The 15,819-nt window shown below is 38.8% G+C and overlaps 1 protein-coding gene and 1 pseudogene across 1 annotated transcript in view; one reads left to right on the forward strand and one right to left on the reverse strand.

The window, feature by feature from the left end:
* DDHD2 (DDHD domain containing 2) overlaps window positions 1-15,819 on the reverse strand; it is a 27,984-nt gene continuing 12,165 nt past the window's right edge. The window contains exons 11-18 of the mRNA XM_026508334.4: window positions 14,922-15,017; window positions 13,683-13,811; window positions 13,416-13,571; window positions 13,050-13,152; window positions 12,755-12,925; window positions 11,913-12,075; window positions 2,675-2,782; window positions 1-2,221 (exon numbers count right to left, since the gene is read on the reverse strand). Of these exons, the coding sequence (XP_026364119.1) occupies window positions 2,701-2,782; window positions 11,913-12,075; window positions 12,755-12,925; window positions 13,050-13,152; window positions 13,416-13,571; window positions 13,683-13,811; window positions 14,922-15,017 (900 nt within the window). The 3' untranslated portion in view covers window positions 1-2,221; window positions 2,675-2,700. The remainder of the gene's footprint in view (window positions 2,222-2,674; window positions 2,783-11,912; window positions 12,076-12,754; window positions 12,926-13,049; window positions 13,153-13,415; window positions 13,572-13,682; window positions 13,812-14,921; window positions 15,018-15,819) is intronic.
* On the forward strand, window positions 7,655-8,047 carry LOC113262095 (ragulator complex protein LAMTOR3-like; annotated as a pseudogene).

The following is a 15,819-nucleotide window of genomic DNA, read 5'->3' on the forward strand; positions in this document are numbered from 1 at the left end:
AACTGGTCAATATGGTTTTATTTCAGTATTTCATAAACTTTTAAATAGAATCATGTAAAAAACAAACATTTCAAAAAGTGCAAAATATTAGAAAGCTAATCAGTGCTCTTAATCTTTCCATGCAGACGATCTCTTGCTGAGATAAGCAATACAAAGTCTGCAGCAGGGAATGTGTATAAAATGGTACTCCACAGAGGTGAAAAACAGGCTTGGTCAAGAGATTCCACAGGACAACCAAAGTAGCACAAATAATATACAACTAAGTAAAGAACTGAAACCAAGTTTATTATCCTGTGTACTATACAGTCACGATGACACCACAGGTGAAGAGACGAGATACAAAGTTCCTTCACAGCTGCCTGCCCCTCACCGTCAGCAGACACTTCTTCACACCAGCAGTGGTTTATCTGGCTACCCAGGGTTATGCTTGTTCATCTTTGGTTACAGGGACTCATTCTCGCTTGTCCTTTGGTTTACTCTTAAATAGTATCTATTCTGCTAATATGAAGAATAAATTTAAATTTGAAGATAACTTGACAAAAGCTTCCCCTTTAAAATATAATTGAATGCTACTTAATTCTCAGTGACCCTTACTTCAAACTGAGTTTATATAGTAAAGAAAATACAAGTAGTCCGTGCATCTGACACTTCCTAGTGGCTCAGCATTAGTCTACAAGCAGATGGGCAAGTAAAGGCCAGGCACGGCTCCTGTCTCCCAGCCCTACCTCCGCCATCTCTAGGGTGACGGTGATTAACCTGCCCTTTCCTTTTCTCTCTGGAAAGGGATAGAGACCACTGCTGTCAAAGGGATGGCGTAAGTGAATGTTAAATGCCAATGCACTGGATACCATGATATATTTACAAAAACACCCATTTTTTATAAAAAACAAAACACAGCTTGCCCACCTATGCCGCTCTATAAACAGGCCTGTGGAAGTCGGAGAGGAGGGTAAAGGACTATCGCAAAGAGAACTACAAGGTCGATGACAAACTGACCAATGAGAAAGAAAATACAGCACAGCAGTGAGCAGATGCCCTGGGAAAAATCAGTCTACGCGCACCCATGGTTTTCAAAGTACATCTCCCTTTGCACGTTCTGACACGGACTCTGCGCTGGCTGTTCCTTGGCTCCCACAGACACAGGTTTTCCTCTCAGAATAAGAAACATTTCCCCAGGCAAAGCCACCTGCCCAGCCAACACTGCCTGTGCCATGAGGCTTTCAAATAAGCTTTCTGGATTATGGGTCCCCAAGTAGGCAATGGTGTTTACACGATGTTTTCAAAGAGGACACACAATGCTGCCTTCACCCAAGTGGATACAGTGGTTGACCCGCACAGATCCTGTTTCACCTTAAATGTACTGAAAGATTTTATTCATCACCAAAGCAGCCTGTCAAGCTGTGTGATTTCCGGTTTGTCAGCCTGTGTAACTTTGCCCTCAACTTACCAACAGAAGCTACTATCAAATAATCAAGTCAGATTTCATCTAGAGTCTCCCCATTTGAAGCATGATATAAAAGAACAGGTCTAGGATATACAACCTCTTTGCTCTATAAAGATGCACCTGATGTGAACTAAACCAGCCACTATCAACTCTGAGAGCAGCTCAAACAGCCGTGACAATGAACAGCATCCGTGATTCCTTGCGATCAACCGTCCGCTGTAGAGAGTGAATACTCCGAAACTACATTTTAGTCCTTCACACAGTATTTGTAGACGAGAAAAGCTGGCTCAAAAGAAGTTGCCCAACAGCCTTTTCCATACCCACTTAGCCTTCAAATGCAGAGAACGCCAATGAGAGATGAGTGTACCCCAAAATGCCTTCTGAATCTCCAGAGCCTGCTTCCCAACTAGAACATTTTCTGAAGATAAGCAATAATTTCCTAGAAAAATTTCTACCGAGCCAAAAGAAATCAAACTCAAAACAGACTTTATACTATCTCAAGTAATAAGCAATAAAGGACCGCACCTGCCATCCGGAATTAAAGATGCAAGCAGCCCCCACTGTGGAGAGTGGCAAGTGCTTCTGTGAAGCCAGTCGTAAGAAGTAACAGGGTCCTCCCTTTGTCTCTCCACTCACTTCCGAGATAACAACATTAGCTTCCAAAGGCCCCAGTGGGAGTAAGTGGCAGGCAACATGCAGGAAATGACGCAGCTGCGGAGAGGGAAACTGCAGCGACAAGCAGGTGGATTTTCGGGGGGAGGATCCTTCAGTGTCCGTCTAGGGAAGAGCGGAACAGAGGTCACGATGCAGTCACCACTGGAAAGCAGCCAGGCAGAATGCCGGAGTCTAAGGTATGAACTTTCTCATCATGCATCTAAAAGGCGGAACTTAAATCTCAGGATGGGCTGTTCATCATTAAAATTGTAACTGTTGCCATGGACTCTTAGATGATCAGAACTGTTTAGATTCTGAGTTTAGATCCTAAAAAATCACAGGTGTTACTGGACCAAGGCACTTGCAAAAACACACACACACTAACTTTCTCTAAATGGGCTATTGCACTTTTTCCTCAGCAATTTTAACCAGAGCCCCTCTAAATATGAATAATAACCTAGATCTTGGTGACAGGCAACAGAGAAGTACATTTATAAAGAGCTCAAGGCTACACTGTTCCTCAGGACATGTTAATACGTAGGAACTATGCTACATACATGTCATTTAAAAACTTACATTAAGCAGCCAGACATGGTTCATTTTTACTGTAAAGGCTGATCAAGGAAGATGCCCTGGGTTTGGTAGATTTCTTTGAGGACCAGCAGTACTGTATCTTCAGACTCCCTGTAAAGAGAAAAACTTGGGTTGTAAAAAGAAGAAACTAAAGTTTACACTAGATGTTAAACACATATTATCTCATGTAATCTACACAGCCGCCCTGCAAGTTCTTTTACAAATATTTTACAGTGGAATGTTACTCAGCCATAAAGAATAATGAAATCTTGCCATTTGCCACAATAGGGATGGACCCAAAGGATGCTAAGTGAAGTAAGAGACAAATAGCATACGATTTCACTTACACGTGCATCTTAAAAACAAAACAAATGAACAAATCAGACTCGTGTATGTGCAGAGAACAAACGTGGTTGCCGGAGAGAAGAGGGATGGGGGGATGGGTAAAATAGGTGAAAGGGATTAAGAGGTACGAAATTCCGGTTATAAAATACAGAAGTTACGGAGATGAAAAGTACAGCACAGGGAATATAGTCAATGATAGTGTAATAACGTACGGTGGCTATACTTATCATGGTGAGCACCGACTAATGTAAAAAATTGTAAATTCACTATGCAGTGATTCACCTGAAACTAATATAATATTGTATGTCAACTACAATTTTAAAAAAATGTCTAGCATTATGTCTGGTAATACAAAAAAACTAGTACTAAACGACCACACAAGAGCCATTCGCTTCCCACAGAGCTCATTCTTGGAACAATATGGAAGAGCCATCCAGTTGGTCACCTTAATTTTTTAAATGTTATTCACCTTTTTAAAAAGATAATACAACCATATGGGTCAAAGTTCAAGATATAAGAGTATAATAATGAAGTTTCCCTTCCACCTGTTTCTTAACCACTAGTTCCCATCTTCCGACAATCAATGTTATCAACTCCTCATGCATCTTCCAGATATTATTCTGTGTGTGCCCAAGCAATTACTTATATCCAGTTCATAAAGAAATCTGACTATAAAAAAACATCATGAAGGACTGCCTTAAGGATACATAGCTCAAACATTTCTCTAGATCCGTGGTTCAACATTTTTTTGAATCATGTATCTACTTGAGAATCTAATGAAACCAATGGATTTCTCCCCAGAAAAGATCATATATATATCCAAAATTATAAATACAATTTCACTGGATTCATATGCTTTTTGTATACCCCAGAAATCCCATACACAGACTTCAGGTTAAGAAATTCCTCCTATGCCAGTGAGGGGGCATTAGCTAAACTAGATGTTAAAACGGTGTGATCCTGGTGCATAAATGAATGGATCAACAGAAAAGAAGAGGAAGCTCAGAAATATTCCTAAATCTATTTAGGAACTTAACAGAGTGAGAATCTCAAATCTACTAACGGTGTTGTGACAAATGGATAGTCATCTGGAAAATGACCTGAACCAATCTATACCTGTTACTAGAATAAATCCAAACTGAATCAAACATTCACAGGTAAAAATGAAACCATAAAATACCAGAATAAACTGTGGTAAGGAATTCTTCGGAGGATAAAGAAGATCTAAGTATGGCACATATTCTAGAAGCCAGAAAAGAAAAATCAACAAATATGACCACATAAAAAACAATCTTTTCCACTTAGCAAAAACCAATGTTTGCAATGACAAACTGGGGAAAAGGCATTTGCAACTCATCACAGACTAATCAACAACAACAAAAGACAATAAATATAAATATAAAAGAGAATAAAGAACATAGATAACTCCCAGAAAAGGAAATAAAAATGGTCCTTAAATATACGTCAAGATGCTCAATCTTATTCATAACCAGAGAAATGCAATTTTTTAAAAATAAAAGGCAGAAGATTTATCTGATCTGAAGAGAAAAAGGAGCATACGAAGACTGCGATTTAAAAACTACAGCATGCAAAATACATACACTGAAAACTACAAAACATTGCTGAGGGAAATTAAAGACCAAAACACACGGAGAGATACTGTGTGTGTGCGTCAGAAGACTCAGTATTATTCAGATGTCAATTCTCCCTAAATTGATCTGTAGATAAAATATTTGCAACCATAATCAAAATCTCAGAAAGCTTTTTGGTTGACATTAACAAGCTCAATCTGAAACATATGTGGAAATGCAAAGAACCTACAAGAGCTAAAATAATTGTAAAGAAGAATAAAGTCGGATGACTCACAATACCTGATTTCAAGACTTGTTCTGAAACTACAGTAATCAAGACGGTGTTTTACTGGCATAAAGACAGACTGACCAGTGGAACAAAACAGAGCCAAGGCAATTCAATGTTTTCTCCATCTGAATAAACTTTACAACAAATGTTGCTACGACAACTAGACAGCCACATGCAAACCAAGGAATTTCAATCCTTACCTCACACCATATTAAAAAATTAACCAAAATGGATCACACACCTAAATATAAAAGCTAAAATGATATAACTTCTAAAACACAGGTAATATTTTAATGGCTTTGGATTTGGCGAAGATATCTTAAATATGTTAAAAAGGCACAAATGTCAACAAATTGGACTACATCAAAGTCAAAAACTTTTGCTCTTCAAAACATTCTGCTGGAAAAATGAAAAACCGAGGAAAAAACATGTATCTGAAAACGACTTGTAACTATAGTATAGAAAGAACTCAGGCAACTTAATAAGATAATCTGTTTTTTTTTTTTAACGGGCAAAAGATTTGAACAGACAGTTCACCAAAGAAGATGTATAGATGGCAGGGCACTGGGGTGGCTCAGTCGATTAAGTGTCCAACCCTTGGTTTTGGCTCAGGTCATGATCTCAGGATCATGAGATCAAGCCCTACATCGAGCACAGAGTCTGCTTGAGAGTCTCTCTGTCCCTCTCCTCTGCCCCCCCCCCCGCCGCTTGCACACAAATAAATAAATGAATGAAATCTTCAAAAACAAACAAACAGGGGCGCCCAGGTGGCTCAGTCAGTTAAGCATCTGACTCTTGGTTTCGCCTCAGGTCGTGATCTCAGGGTCGTGAGATCGATTCCCACATGGGGCTCAGCGGGTCTGCTTGAGATTCTCTTCCTCTCCGTCTGTCCCTCCCTGCTCTCTCTCTCAAATAAATCTTAAAAAAAAAAAAAACTCTCTAAATAATCTTTTTTAAAAAACACAAAGATGTATAGATGGCAAACACATGAAACCATACTCAACATCATTACTCATTAGGGAAATGCAAATTAAAACCATAATGAGGTGCTATTACAACCCATTTAGAAAGGCTAAGAGACAAATCATGAATTAATCATACCACGCGTCCTTGAGGATATGGAGCAATTGGAACTCTCCAACACTGCTGATGGGAATGGAAAATGCTGGCAGGAAAACAGCTTGGTGGTTTCTTTCAAAAATACTTTTACCATATGACACCCAGCCATTATTCTACTCCTAGATATCAACCCAAAAGAAACTAAAGAATATGTCCATACAAAGTCTTACACATGAATGGTCACAGCAGTTTTATCTGTAATAGCCAAAAACTGGAGACAACCCAAATGTCCATCAGCAGGTAAATGGATAAACAAATTGTGGTGCACTCGTACTACAGAATACTACCTGGCAATAAAAAGCGGAGAAACTGATACACAAAACATACAGAATGAAGGAAATCATACAAAAAAGAGTTTATATGATTCCATTTATATAAAAGTCACACGCAAACTAATTCTAGTGACAGAAGCAAATCAGTGGTTCCCTGGAGATTGGCACAAGGAAACTTGGGGGTGATTATGTTCACAAATTTCATTATAGTAGATGGTTTCACAGATGTATATATGTCAAAACTCATCAAATTTATATATGTTAAATATTTATAGTTTATTATATATCAATTATGCCTCAAAGTCTATATATGTAAATATTTACATATTTCTATATGTAAAGATATGTATTTTAGTAAGGGACCATTTTTCACCCAACAAATTGGCAAAGATTTAAAAAGCTGATAAAACTGTGCTGGAAAAGCTGTGGGGAAAAAATATATATACCTGGTGGGAGTACAAAAAGGTACAACCTTTATTTGGCAATAATTATCAAATATTACAAATTCATGTATCCTTTATGCCAGCAATTCCAATTCTAAGTATTCACAGATATACTCATGAATAGGCAAAATGACATAAACAAGGTGTGTAAAGAGCAAAAGACAGAAATCTAAAGTAACCCCTCCGTACAGGATTAGTTAAATAAATTATGGTACATTCATACAGTAGAACACTAAAGCTATAAAAGAATGAAGAAACTCTTTATATATGATAGGCAAAAAACTCCAAGACTTGCTAGTAGAAAAACCAGGTTACATAACAATGCCTATAATATGACACTCTCTGTACTTGTTAAAGGAGAGAAATGATATATTCACACACTCACACCTGTGCTGTGTACGCATAAAATAGACCTCTAGAAAAAAATTTCAAGAAATGCATGTTACTTGCATATGGAGAGAGAACTATCTAGCAGGGAACAAAAGGGAAGAGAGGCTTTCATTATTTGTCTTTCTTTGAATGGTGAACCATACGAATGTACTGCACACTCAGAAATCTTTAAAGAATGCCTTTTTCTTTTCTTTTTTTTTAAAGAATTTATTTCTTTATTTGTTAGAGAGAGAGCACAAGCAGAGGGAGCGGCAGGCAGAGGGAGAGGGAGAAGCAAGCCCCGATGCGGGGCTTGATCCCAGGACCCTGGGACCATGACCTCAGCCGAAGGCAGACGCTTAACCAATTGAGGCACCCAGGAGCCCTAAAGAATGCCCATTTCACAAGGATGTGAAGAAAGGGGAACCCTCTTGCACTGTCGGTAGGAATGCAAACTGGTGCGGCCACTCTGGAAAACAGTATGGAGTTCCTCAAAAAGATCAAGACTGTCTTTGAAGCTGTCCCCGAATTTAGGGCTATGAGAACACAGCAGCCCAGAAAGCCAGGAATGGAGATCCTGCGGGAGGAAGGGGTTCATCATGGCAGATGACCTAAGGCAATTCCTGTATAAACAATTACTCGGTGTTGAAGGGCTCCATGCTATTGTCATGTCACACACAGTGCCTGTTATTAAAGCAGCCAATGATAGTGCTTCAGAGCATGCTTTCAGACTTGGTTTCTTACCTACTTTTGCCCTTGCAACAAACCAAGGGAGCAAACTTGGACTTTCAAAAAATAAAAGTATCATCTGTTACTATAATACCTACCACGCCGTTCAATGCAATCATTGACCTTTGGTGGTGGGCTTCATAGCCAGCAGTAATGCCAGTACAGGACTAACTGTCAGCCTCGAAAAGGAAATCGCTCCATTATTTGAAGAATTGAGACAAGTTGTGGAAGTTCCTTAATCTGGCAGTGGTTTTGATATACACCTTATTTTCATTACAGCAGACACAATATCAATCCAGCAAATCTTTAGACCACAAGAATACTTGTATGCACGTACTCTGGAAAGGGCCTCTTTTCCCACCTTACACCAAAGAAAGAGCCTATAGGTATAATTTATGGACAGACCGTTATCTTTTCTTGTGTCTTTTCCTATTTAGTGAGATCTGGGGATACCACAGAAATGGTTCAATACATCACAGCTCCCATGGAGTTAGTCCAGTCACCAAATATGTATGAGATTCTACTCAGTGGGACAGAATCAAAATGGTACTTTGATCCACTTGAGCCATTAAGTGCTCCCTATTATTATATAATATGCCCAGTCCTGCAGAATGAAGCAGACCATTTTTATTGTGAATGAGAACATACTTTTTAAGATTTTATTTAAGAGAGAGAGAGAGAGAGAGAGCATGCGCCCGCGCACACACACAAGCAGAGGGAGCTGCAGGCAGAGAGAGAAGCAGGCTTCCCAAAGAGCAAGAAGTATGATAAGGGACTCAATCCCAGGACTCTGGGATTATGACCTGACCTGAAGGCAGATGCTTAACCAACTGAGCCACCCAGGCGTCCCCATATTCTTCTTTATATTGTTTTATTTCTTTGCATTGAGTGTGAAGAAAATGGCTTAGTAAAAGTAATAAAATCAGTATAATCACTAAAAAAAAAAAAAAAAAAAAGAACTACCCTACGATCTAGCAATTGCACTATTAGATATTTACCCAAAGAATACAAAAACACGAATTCAGGGACACCTGGGTGGTGCAGTCAGTTATGCACTCTTGATTTCTGCTCAGGTCATGATCTCATGGTTGTGAGATCGAGCCCTGTGCCAGCCCAAGCTGGGCGTGGAGCCTCCTTAAGTTTCTCTCCCTCCCTCTCCCACTCTCTCTGCCTCTCCCCCCTATCGCTCCCCTCACCCCCATGCATGTTCTCTCTCTAAAACAAAAACATTAATTCAAAGAGATACATGTACCTCAATTTTTTTTAAAGATTTATTAATTTGAGAGAGTGAGGAAGTGTGGGGAGGAGAGGCAGAGGGAGAGGGAGGGAAAGTCTCAAGAAGACTCTGCATTGTGTACAGAACCCAACTCAGGGCTCAATCCCATCACCCCGAGATCACGACTAGAGCCAAAACCAAGAGCTGGGTGCTCAACTGACTGTGCCAGCCTGGACCTGTGTACCCCAATGTTTACAGCAGCATTATCAACAATAGCCAAATAATGGAAACAGCCCAAGTGTCCATCAATAGATGAATGGATAGAGAAAAGGTGGTTTTTATACACAATGTAATACTACTCAGTCATAAAAAACAATGAAGCCTTGCCATGGAGCCACAGAGCATTATTGTGCCAAGTGAAATAAGTCAGAGAAAGACAAATACTGTATGATTTCACTCATATGTGGAATTTAGGGAATAAACAAGGAAAGGAAAAAAAAAGAAGAGAGAGAGAGGCAAACCAAGAAACAGACTCTTAACTATAGAGAACGAACTGATGGGTTACCAGGGCGGTGGTAGATGAGGGGAAGAGTTAAAGAGGCGACGGGGATTAAGGAGTGCACTTGTGATGAGCACCAGGTGTGTGGAAGTGCTGAATCACTACCTTGTACACCCAAAACTAATATTACACTGTATGTTAACTGGAATTTAAACAAAAACTTTTAAAAAAGGGGGCACCTGGGTGGCTCAGTCGGTTAAGTGTCTGCCTTCGGCTCAGGTCATGATCCCAGGGCCCTGGGATTGAGCCATGGTCCTGGGATAGTCCTGGTTTCCAGCCCCGTGTTGGGCTCCCTGCTCAGCAGGGAGTCCGCTTCTCCCTCTCTTTCTCAGCCCATCCCCCCGCTCATGCTCTCCTCAAACGAATAAAAAAATCTTTTAAAAAAAATAAAATAGGGGCGCCTGGGTAGCACAGTGGTTAAGCATCTGCCTTCGGCTCAGGGCGTGATCCCAGCGTTCTGGGTTCGAGCCCCACATCAGGCTCCTCCACTAAGAGTCTGCTTCTTCCTCTCCCACTCCCCCTGCTTGTGTTCCCTCTCTCGCTGGCTGTCTCTGTCAAATAAATAAATAAAATCTTTTAAAAAAATAAAAAATAAAACCTTAAAAAAATAATAAAGAACCATAATTTAAGGGGCGCCTGGGTGGCTCAGTCATTAAGCGTCTGCCTTTGGCTCAGGTCATGATCCCAGGGTCCTGGGATGGAGCCCTATATCGGGCTCCCTGCTCGATGGGCCTGCTTCTTCTTCTCCCTCTGCCTGCTGCTCCCCCTGCTGTGCTCTCTCTCTATCTGGCAAATAAATAAAATCTTAAAAGAAAAAAAAAGATCCATATTTTAAAAAGAAAGTAAGAAATGCCTTTTTCAGATTTCTATCAAGCCATATCAACAGAGATCATTCTTGAGAGCATTATTTTGGCTTCTTACAGGATTGCTTTTATTGAGTTGCATTTTGACTATGTCATGGCCCCTACCGTATTTATTATATAGAGAGGAGATTGATTGTATCAAATAATCATCCCTTTACCAGAATTCAATAAAAAAAATTCCTCCCAAGACCTAAAAGTGGGACACTTGGGTGGCTCGGTTGGTTAAGTGTCTGCCTTCGGCTCAGGTGGGATCAAGTCCCGCGTCAGTCTCCTTGCTCAGCAAGGATTCTGCTTTTCCCTCCGCCTGCCACACTCCCCCTGCTTGTGCGCTCTCTAACAAATAAATACAATCTTAAAAAAAAACCAACCTAAAAGCATGCATTTTTGAACTCTTATCCCTTACCGACCTTATTTTCCTAGCTATATTTTCCTTTAGTTTCAATTTCTTTGGTAATTAAGTTCTTTTCTGTTACCATGTATGAATTTCAGTAAGCATTATTAATCCATTCTACAACGCATCAGATAATTATATTTAATAATGATTAATTCTGTTGAATAAGTTGTGAGGACCTAATGTACAACATGGTACTGTAGTTAATAATACTGTATCATATACTTGGAAGTTGCTAAGAGAGTAATTCTTAAATGTTCTCTCTCTCTCTCTCTCTCACACACACACACACACGGTAATTATGTGAGGTGATGGAGGTGTTAATCATTTCACAATATATACATGTATCAAATCATATTGCACATTTTATACAATGTGTCAATTATATCTCAATAAATCTGGAAAAAACATTAAACATTAAAAATTTAAACATTAAAACAAAACAAAAATAATAAATTCCGATCTAGCTACTGTAAATACTTTCAAATGAGTTTAAAATACTTTTAGCAACAGTAATGTATTTGTTCCAGTTCATTAATATGTACCCATCCTGTCCCCCACCAATGACCAAAGGACACCACTTTTAAAACCAAGCTAGCTGGAGGTGCCTGGGTGGCTCAGTTGTTAAACGCCTGCCTTCAGCTCAAGTCATGATCCCAGCATTCTGGGATCGAGCCCCGCACTGGAGTCCCTGCTCAGCGGGAAGCCTGCTTCTCCCTCTCCCACTCCCCCTGCTTGTGTTCCCTCTCTCTCAAATAAATAAATAAGATCTTAAAAAAAAATTAAATTAAATTAAATTAAAAAAAAAAAAACTAAGCTAGCTGAACTCGTGGTTGCTGGCATCACCAGCCCATGCTCTACCCAATTGCAAAGTAAAACAACAATGTGTTTAAATCATTTTCTTTAAATGACATAACTGTGTTATTTTTTAACTGTCTAAATGAGAAATCACTCTAATCCCAAATGTACACTAGCCTATCCTCCCTTTTCTACATCTGTCGAATAGCTGTGAAACAATTAGACCAAAAAAACCCAAAAAACAAAACACCCAGAAACAAAAACAAACATCACTTACCAGTAGCATAGATGGCTTTGTAAAGCAAATAAATATTCATTAAAACTTTCAATGGGCTTCTCTTGTAGCACATAGTCAATGCGCTGGCCTCCGTTCAGCATTCCCACATTGATGGGTGGGACTTCTTCTTTAACTGCCATAGGGGTCTCTTCTGTGTTAACATCTGGACACAGAAGAACCATAATAACAATCTAAAAGCTTCCAGCCCTCCAAGATTGTCCTTACTTCCCCTCAGGCTACCAAGTTTACGGTAGGATGAGGGACTCTCTGCTCGGAAAGCTTTCTGCATCTTCCTCCTCTCAAGCCCCTTAAAGCTTCTCCTCAACTCACACTGATTTTGTTCAATCCCATTTTTTCTTTCCTGTACCTCTGATAGCTAATTCATTGGCCTCTGGTTTATAAACTGAATGTAAGTAGGGACAGAAATCTTTAGGCAGTTGAAAATTAAAGCAAAAAGAATGCAACATTAACTGTGAAATTAAGAGGAGGGTATACCAGCTAGTGCCCAGCCAGGAAAATAAAACAGACCAACGAACACACCGCCATTCCCCTGTAAATGCAAGGTGCTTCACAGAGGAGGCTCCTAACATCACTCCCAGAGGTCCCAAGTGAGGGATGTCTTTTAAAGCCTCTTTACCAGATGTTCAGCTTCTCTAGACATTTTTCCTCACAAATAATATTTTTCCATAATTTGTGGCTATTAGACAATAGAAAAGACTAGCAGAGCTAAAGGCCCATCGGGGCTCACAGTATTGGTCCTATACCATGACTAAGAAATACACACCATGGAGTTACTCTTATCTGACCTAATGTAGGAAATCAAAGTATACGGTATCACTGACCACTCAGCTTCTCTGAACTTGATTCAGATTCTGCTTCAGTTTCTTCTGTACTTTCTGAAGCTTGTAAGGCAGGGTATGGAGCTCTGGTGAAAGACTTCCAGGCCATCCGCAGTGAACCGAGCAAGTTGTTCTTAAGGTCCATACTCATTCTGGTCAAGCCCTCTCTCAATTCTGAAACATATTTGAATAAAGAACATTATATGGTTTACAAAGAGTTTAGGGTCCAACACAGTTGGAGTGAGGTCCAGTCAGTTCGTACACAGTCTAGAATTACAAGTTCTGTACTCAGACTTACCTAAGTGCATTCGCTTCCTGCCTTTATGATGTGGGATCAGCATTGGCTCAAATTCCACTCCCGGGACCACCATTGGTTCAATCCTATAGGCCACAGGATCAAACTACATAGGAAAAATAATTGCTACAGATACCTCTGCTTAAGAAAGATAGTTTAGGAACTGTGTATCATTATAAAAATAATTATAAGCTCATAAAAAAAAAAGCTGTTCTGCCCCATCACTTTCAGATTTACACTACTGTAAACGGTCTCGTTACCACAAAATAGTATAGAAAAAAGCAAATCGACACAACAGAAAATTATATGCTCTTTACCAATAAGCTCTACTATTCGGGTGAAAAAACACAAGAGCTGTCCAATGCTTACAGGGTGATAGATATTGAAGAAACCTTTGCATGTTGGAAATTTATAGTTGGGATCGATTCTTTTTAGTCCTCGGACAGTAAGGAACATTCCAATGGGAGATCCAAAGGCAAAGAATATTTCTGGTTTGTAGATGAGCCGGGGGTATTTTACAGACACCTGGAAAGAGGATATAAAAGTATCTCTCATTGATAACAAAAGTGACATCTGTTCCTACCACACCAATAACAGGCTATAAAATGACTAAAGAGAATTAATTAGTATTGTTACCTGCCCAATGCCAACATCCAGATAGTCACCATTTCCAGTAGCGTCAGTTTTACTGCAGAAGCCTGATTCTTTTGAGATGTTAGATACAGTCACCCCTGAAGCTGGCTGCAGGGTTGGTCTATTAATACCCTAGAAAATAAAATAATTCTGTGGAACTGCTATGCTGTAAAAATATCCAAAAAATTATACCGTTTTTTACTGGTTTGAAAGGATACTTAGGAAAGTTTTGAATAATTCTAGGAAGAGTCTCAGAAAACAAGATAAAGCTGATGAAAACAAAAGTTGTCTTAAGTGATGAACTGACGTCCCTACGTGTTCTAAATCAGTGAAAGCCGTACACAGCTATTTGGGCAGCACTTGAACTTTAGGCAACCATTATGAGAGAAACAACAGCAGAGCGTGATGAAGAGCAATGCCGAGGGCCGCGAAGGGGTGCAATGAAGGGCAATGCCCTTTTAAGAAGCAAGTAGAATGTCTCTATGGGTATAAAAATGATGCATTACCGGGTCAACAACTGGGCCTTAAATAAGAACTAAGCAACCTGCTACAAAGTTGAAAAATAACTACTAAGATATGGAAAGGAATTTAGTGGCCAAAAAAATTGAATGTCAAAGTACTATTACAACATGGATAAACCTCAAGTTCATTATTCTAAAGTAAAAGAAGCCAGTCACAAAAAGCCACATATTGTATAAATTCCATTTAGATGAAATGTCCAGATCAACAAAATCCATAACGACAGAAAGTAGACCAATGGTTCACAGGAGGGAGGAATGGGGAGTGACTGTTAATGTGTATGGGGTTTCTTTTTAGGTTGATGTAAATGTTCTCAAATTAGATAGTGGTAATCATGACACAATTCTGTGAGTACACTAAAAAAACTCTGAATACACTGAATTGTATATTTTAAAAGGGCGAATTTTATAGTATGTGATATGAATTAGATTTCAATAAAGCAGTTCCGAAACCAAAAAAAAAAAAAAAAAAAAAGGAAGAAAATGGAATGGTGGGAAGACTCCAGGGGAGACAAGACTTCCGAAGCTAATAACATTTTTTTAAGGATATCAGTTAAGAAAATGTGTTTAATTTCTAAAAAGGGAGCCAAAGATCAGTTATCAAAATTGCTTAGCTGCCTAAACACCTCACAAAGCACAAGGATACAAGGATGTCAAAAACCATTTAATCCTACAAGCTATATTAAGCAAATATTTAATCCTACAAGCTATATTAAGCACATACCGTTGAATTTTTTCTGGTCCTAAAGTAGTTTAATATCTTCTTTCTTGGTCCTAGGGGAATTCCCATTTCCTGAAGATCTTTGTCAGTACATAAAGCCTGGCACAGAAAATCAAATATCCTTATTTCTAGGTAAAATAAAATGAATTACACATCCTGTTCTCTGAGAGGAATAGACCTAAGCACTATTGTTCTTTGCTTTATATTAACAGAGCTCCCTAGTGGTAAAGCATCATTAATAATTTTGAGAAGAAAAGAGTACTTTATTCATAAAAGCCTAAAGAAGAATAAAAAGTTCCAATACTATAGTATCAATGCTATAGTAATACAGATGACACTGTATTATTATATTTATTATATATAAATTAAAACATATATATTATTTTATATATGTGTATATCTATCTATCTATCTATATATAAAAACCCTATAGAAGTAGGTATCTACCTGCATCACACAAGAACACTCCTTGATTTCCCTGCTGACTTAGATGTCACATTCCTGAGAAAGATTCTATCCCTACTCATGGACACAAGCAGTAAGAACATACAGCAAATACTGAGTATGAAACAGACTAACAATCAAGATCTCAGCTTAAGTGCTACTCACCTGATCAGGTTAAGGCTTCCTTCACCCTCCCAGACTCTGTTAGTTAATCTTATTATACATTCTTAATACTACTGTGTAGTATTAGAACTTATCACAATTTTAATTAATTAAGTTTGATTATTTAATATGTGTCTTCCCCACTAAACCATAAACATAATGATGTTTATGTTTTTATTACATGTTTACGGTTTACATAATATCTTACTGACCACTCTATCTCTAGTACTTGGTAGAGTATGCCTGATCATATTAAACATTCACTAAATACCTATTAAATGAATGAATGTACTAC

The sequence above is a fragment of the Ursus arctos genome, unplaced genomic scaffold (genome assembly GCF_023065955.2).
Source record: "Ursus arctos isolate Adak ecotype North America unplaced genomic scaffold, UrsArc2.0 scaffold_27, whole genome shotgun sequence".
Classification (NCBI taxonomy): domain Eukaryota; kingdom Metazoa; phylum Chordata; class Mammalia; order Carnivora; family Ursidae; genus Ursus; species Ursus arctos.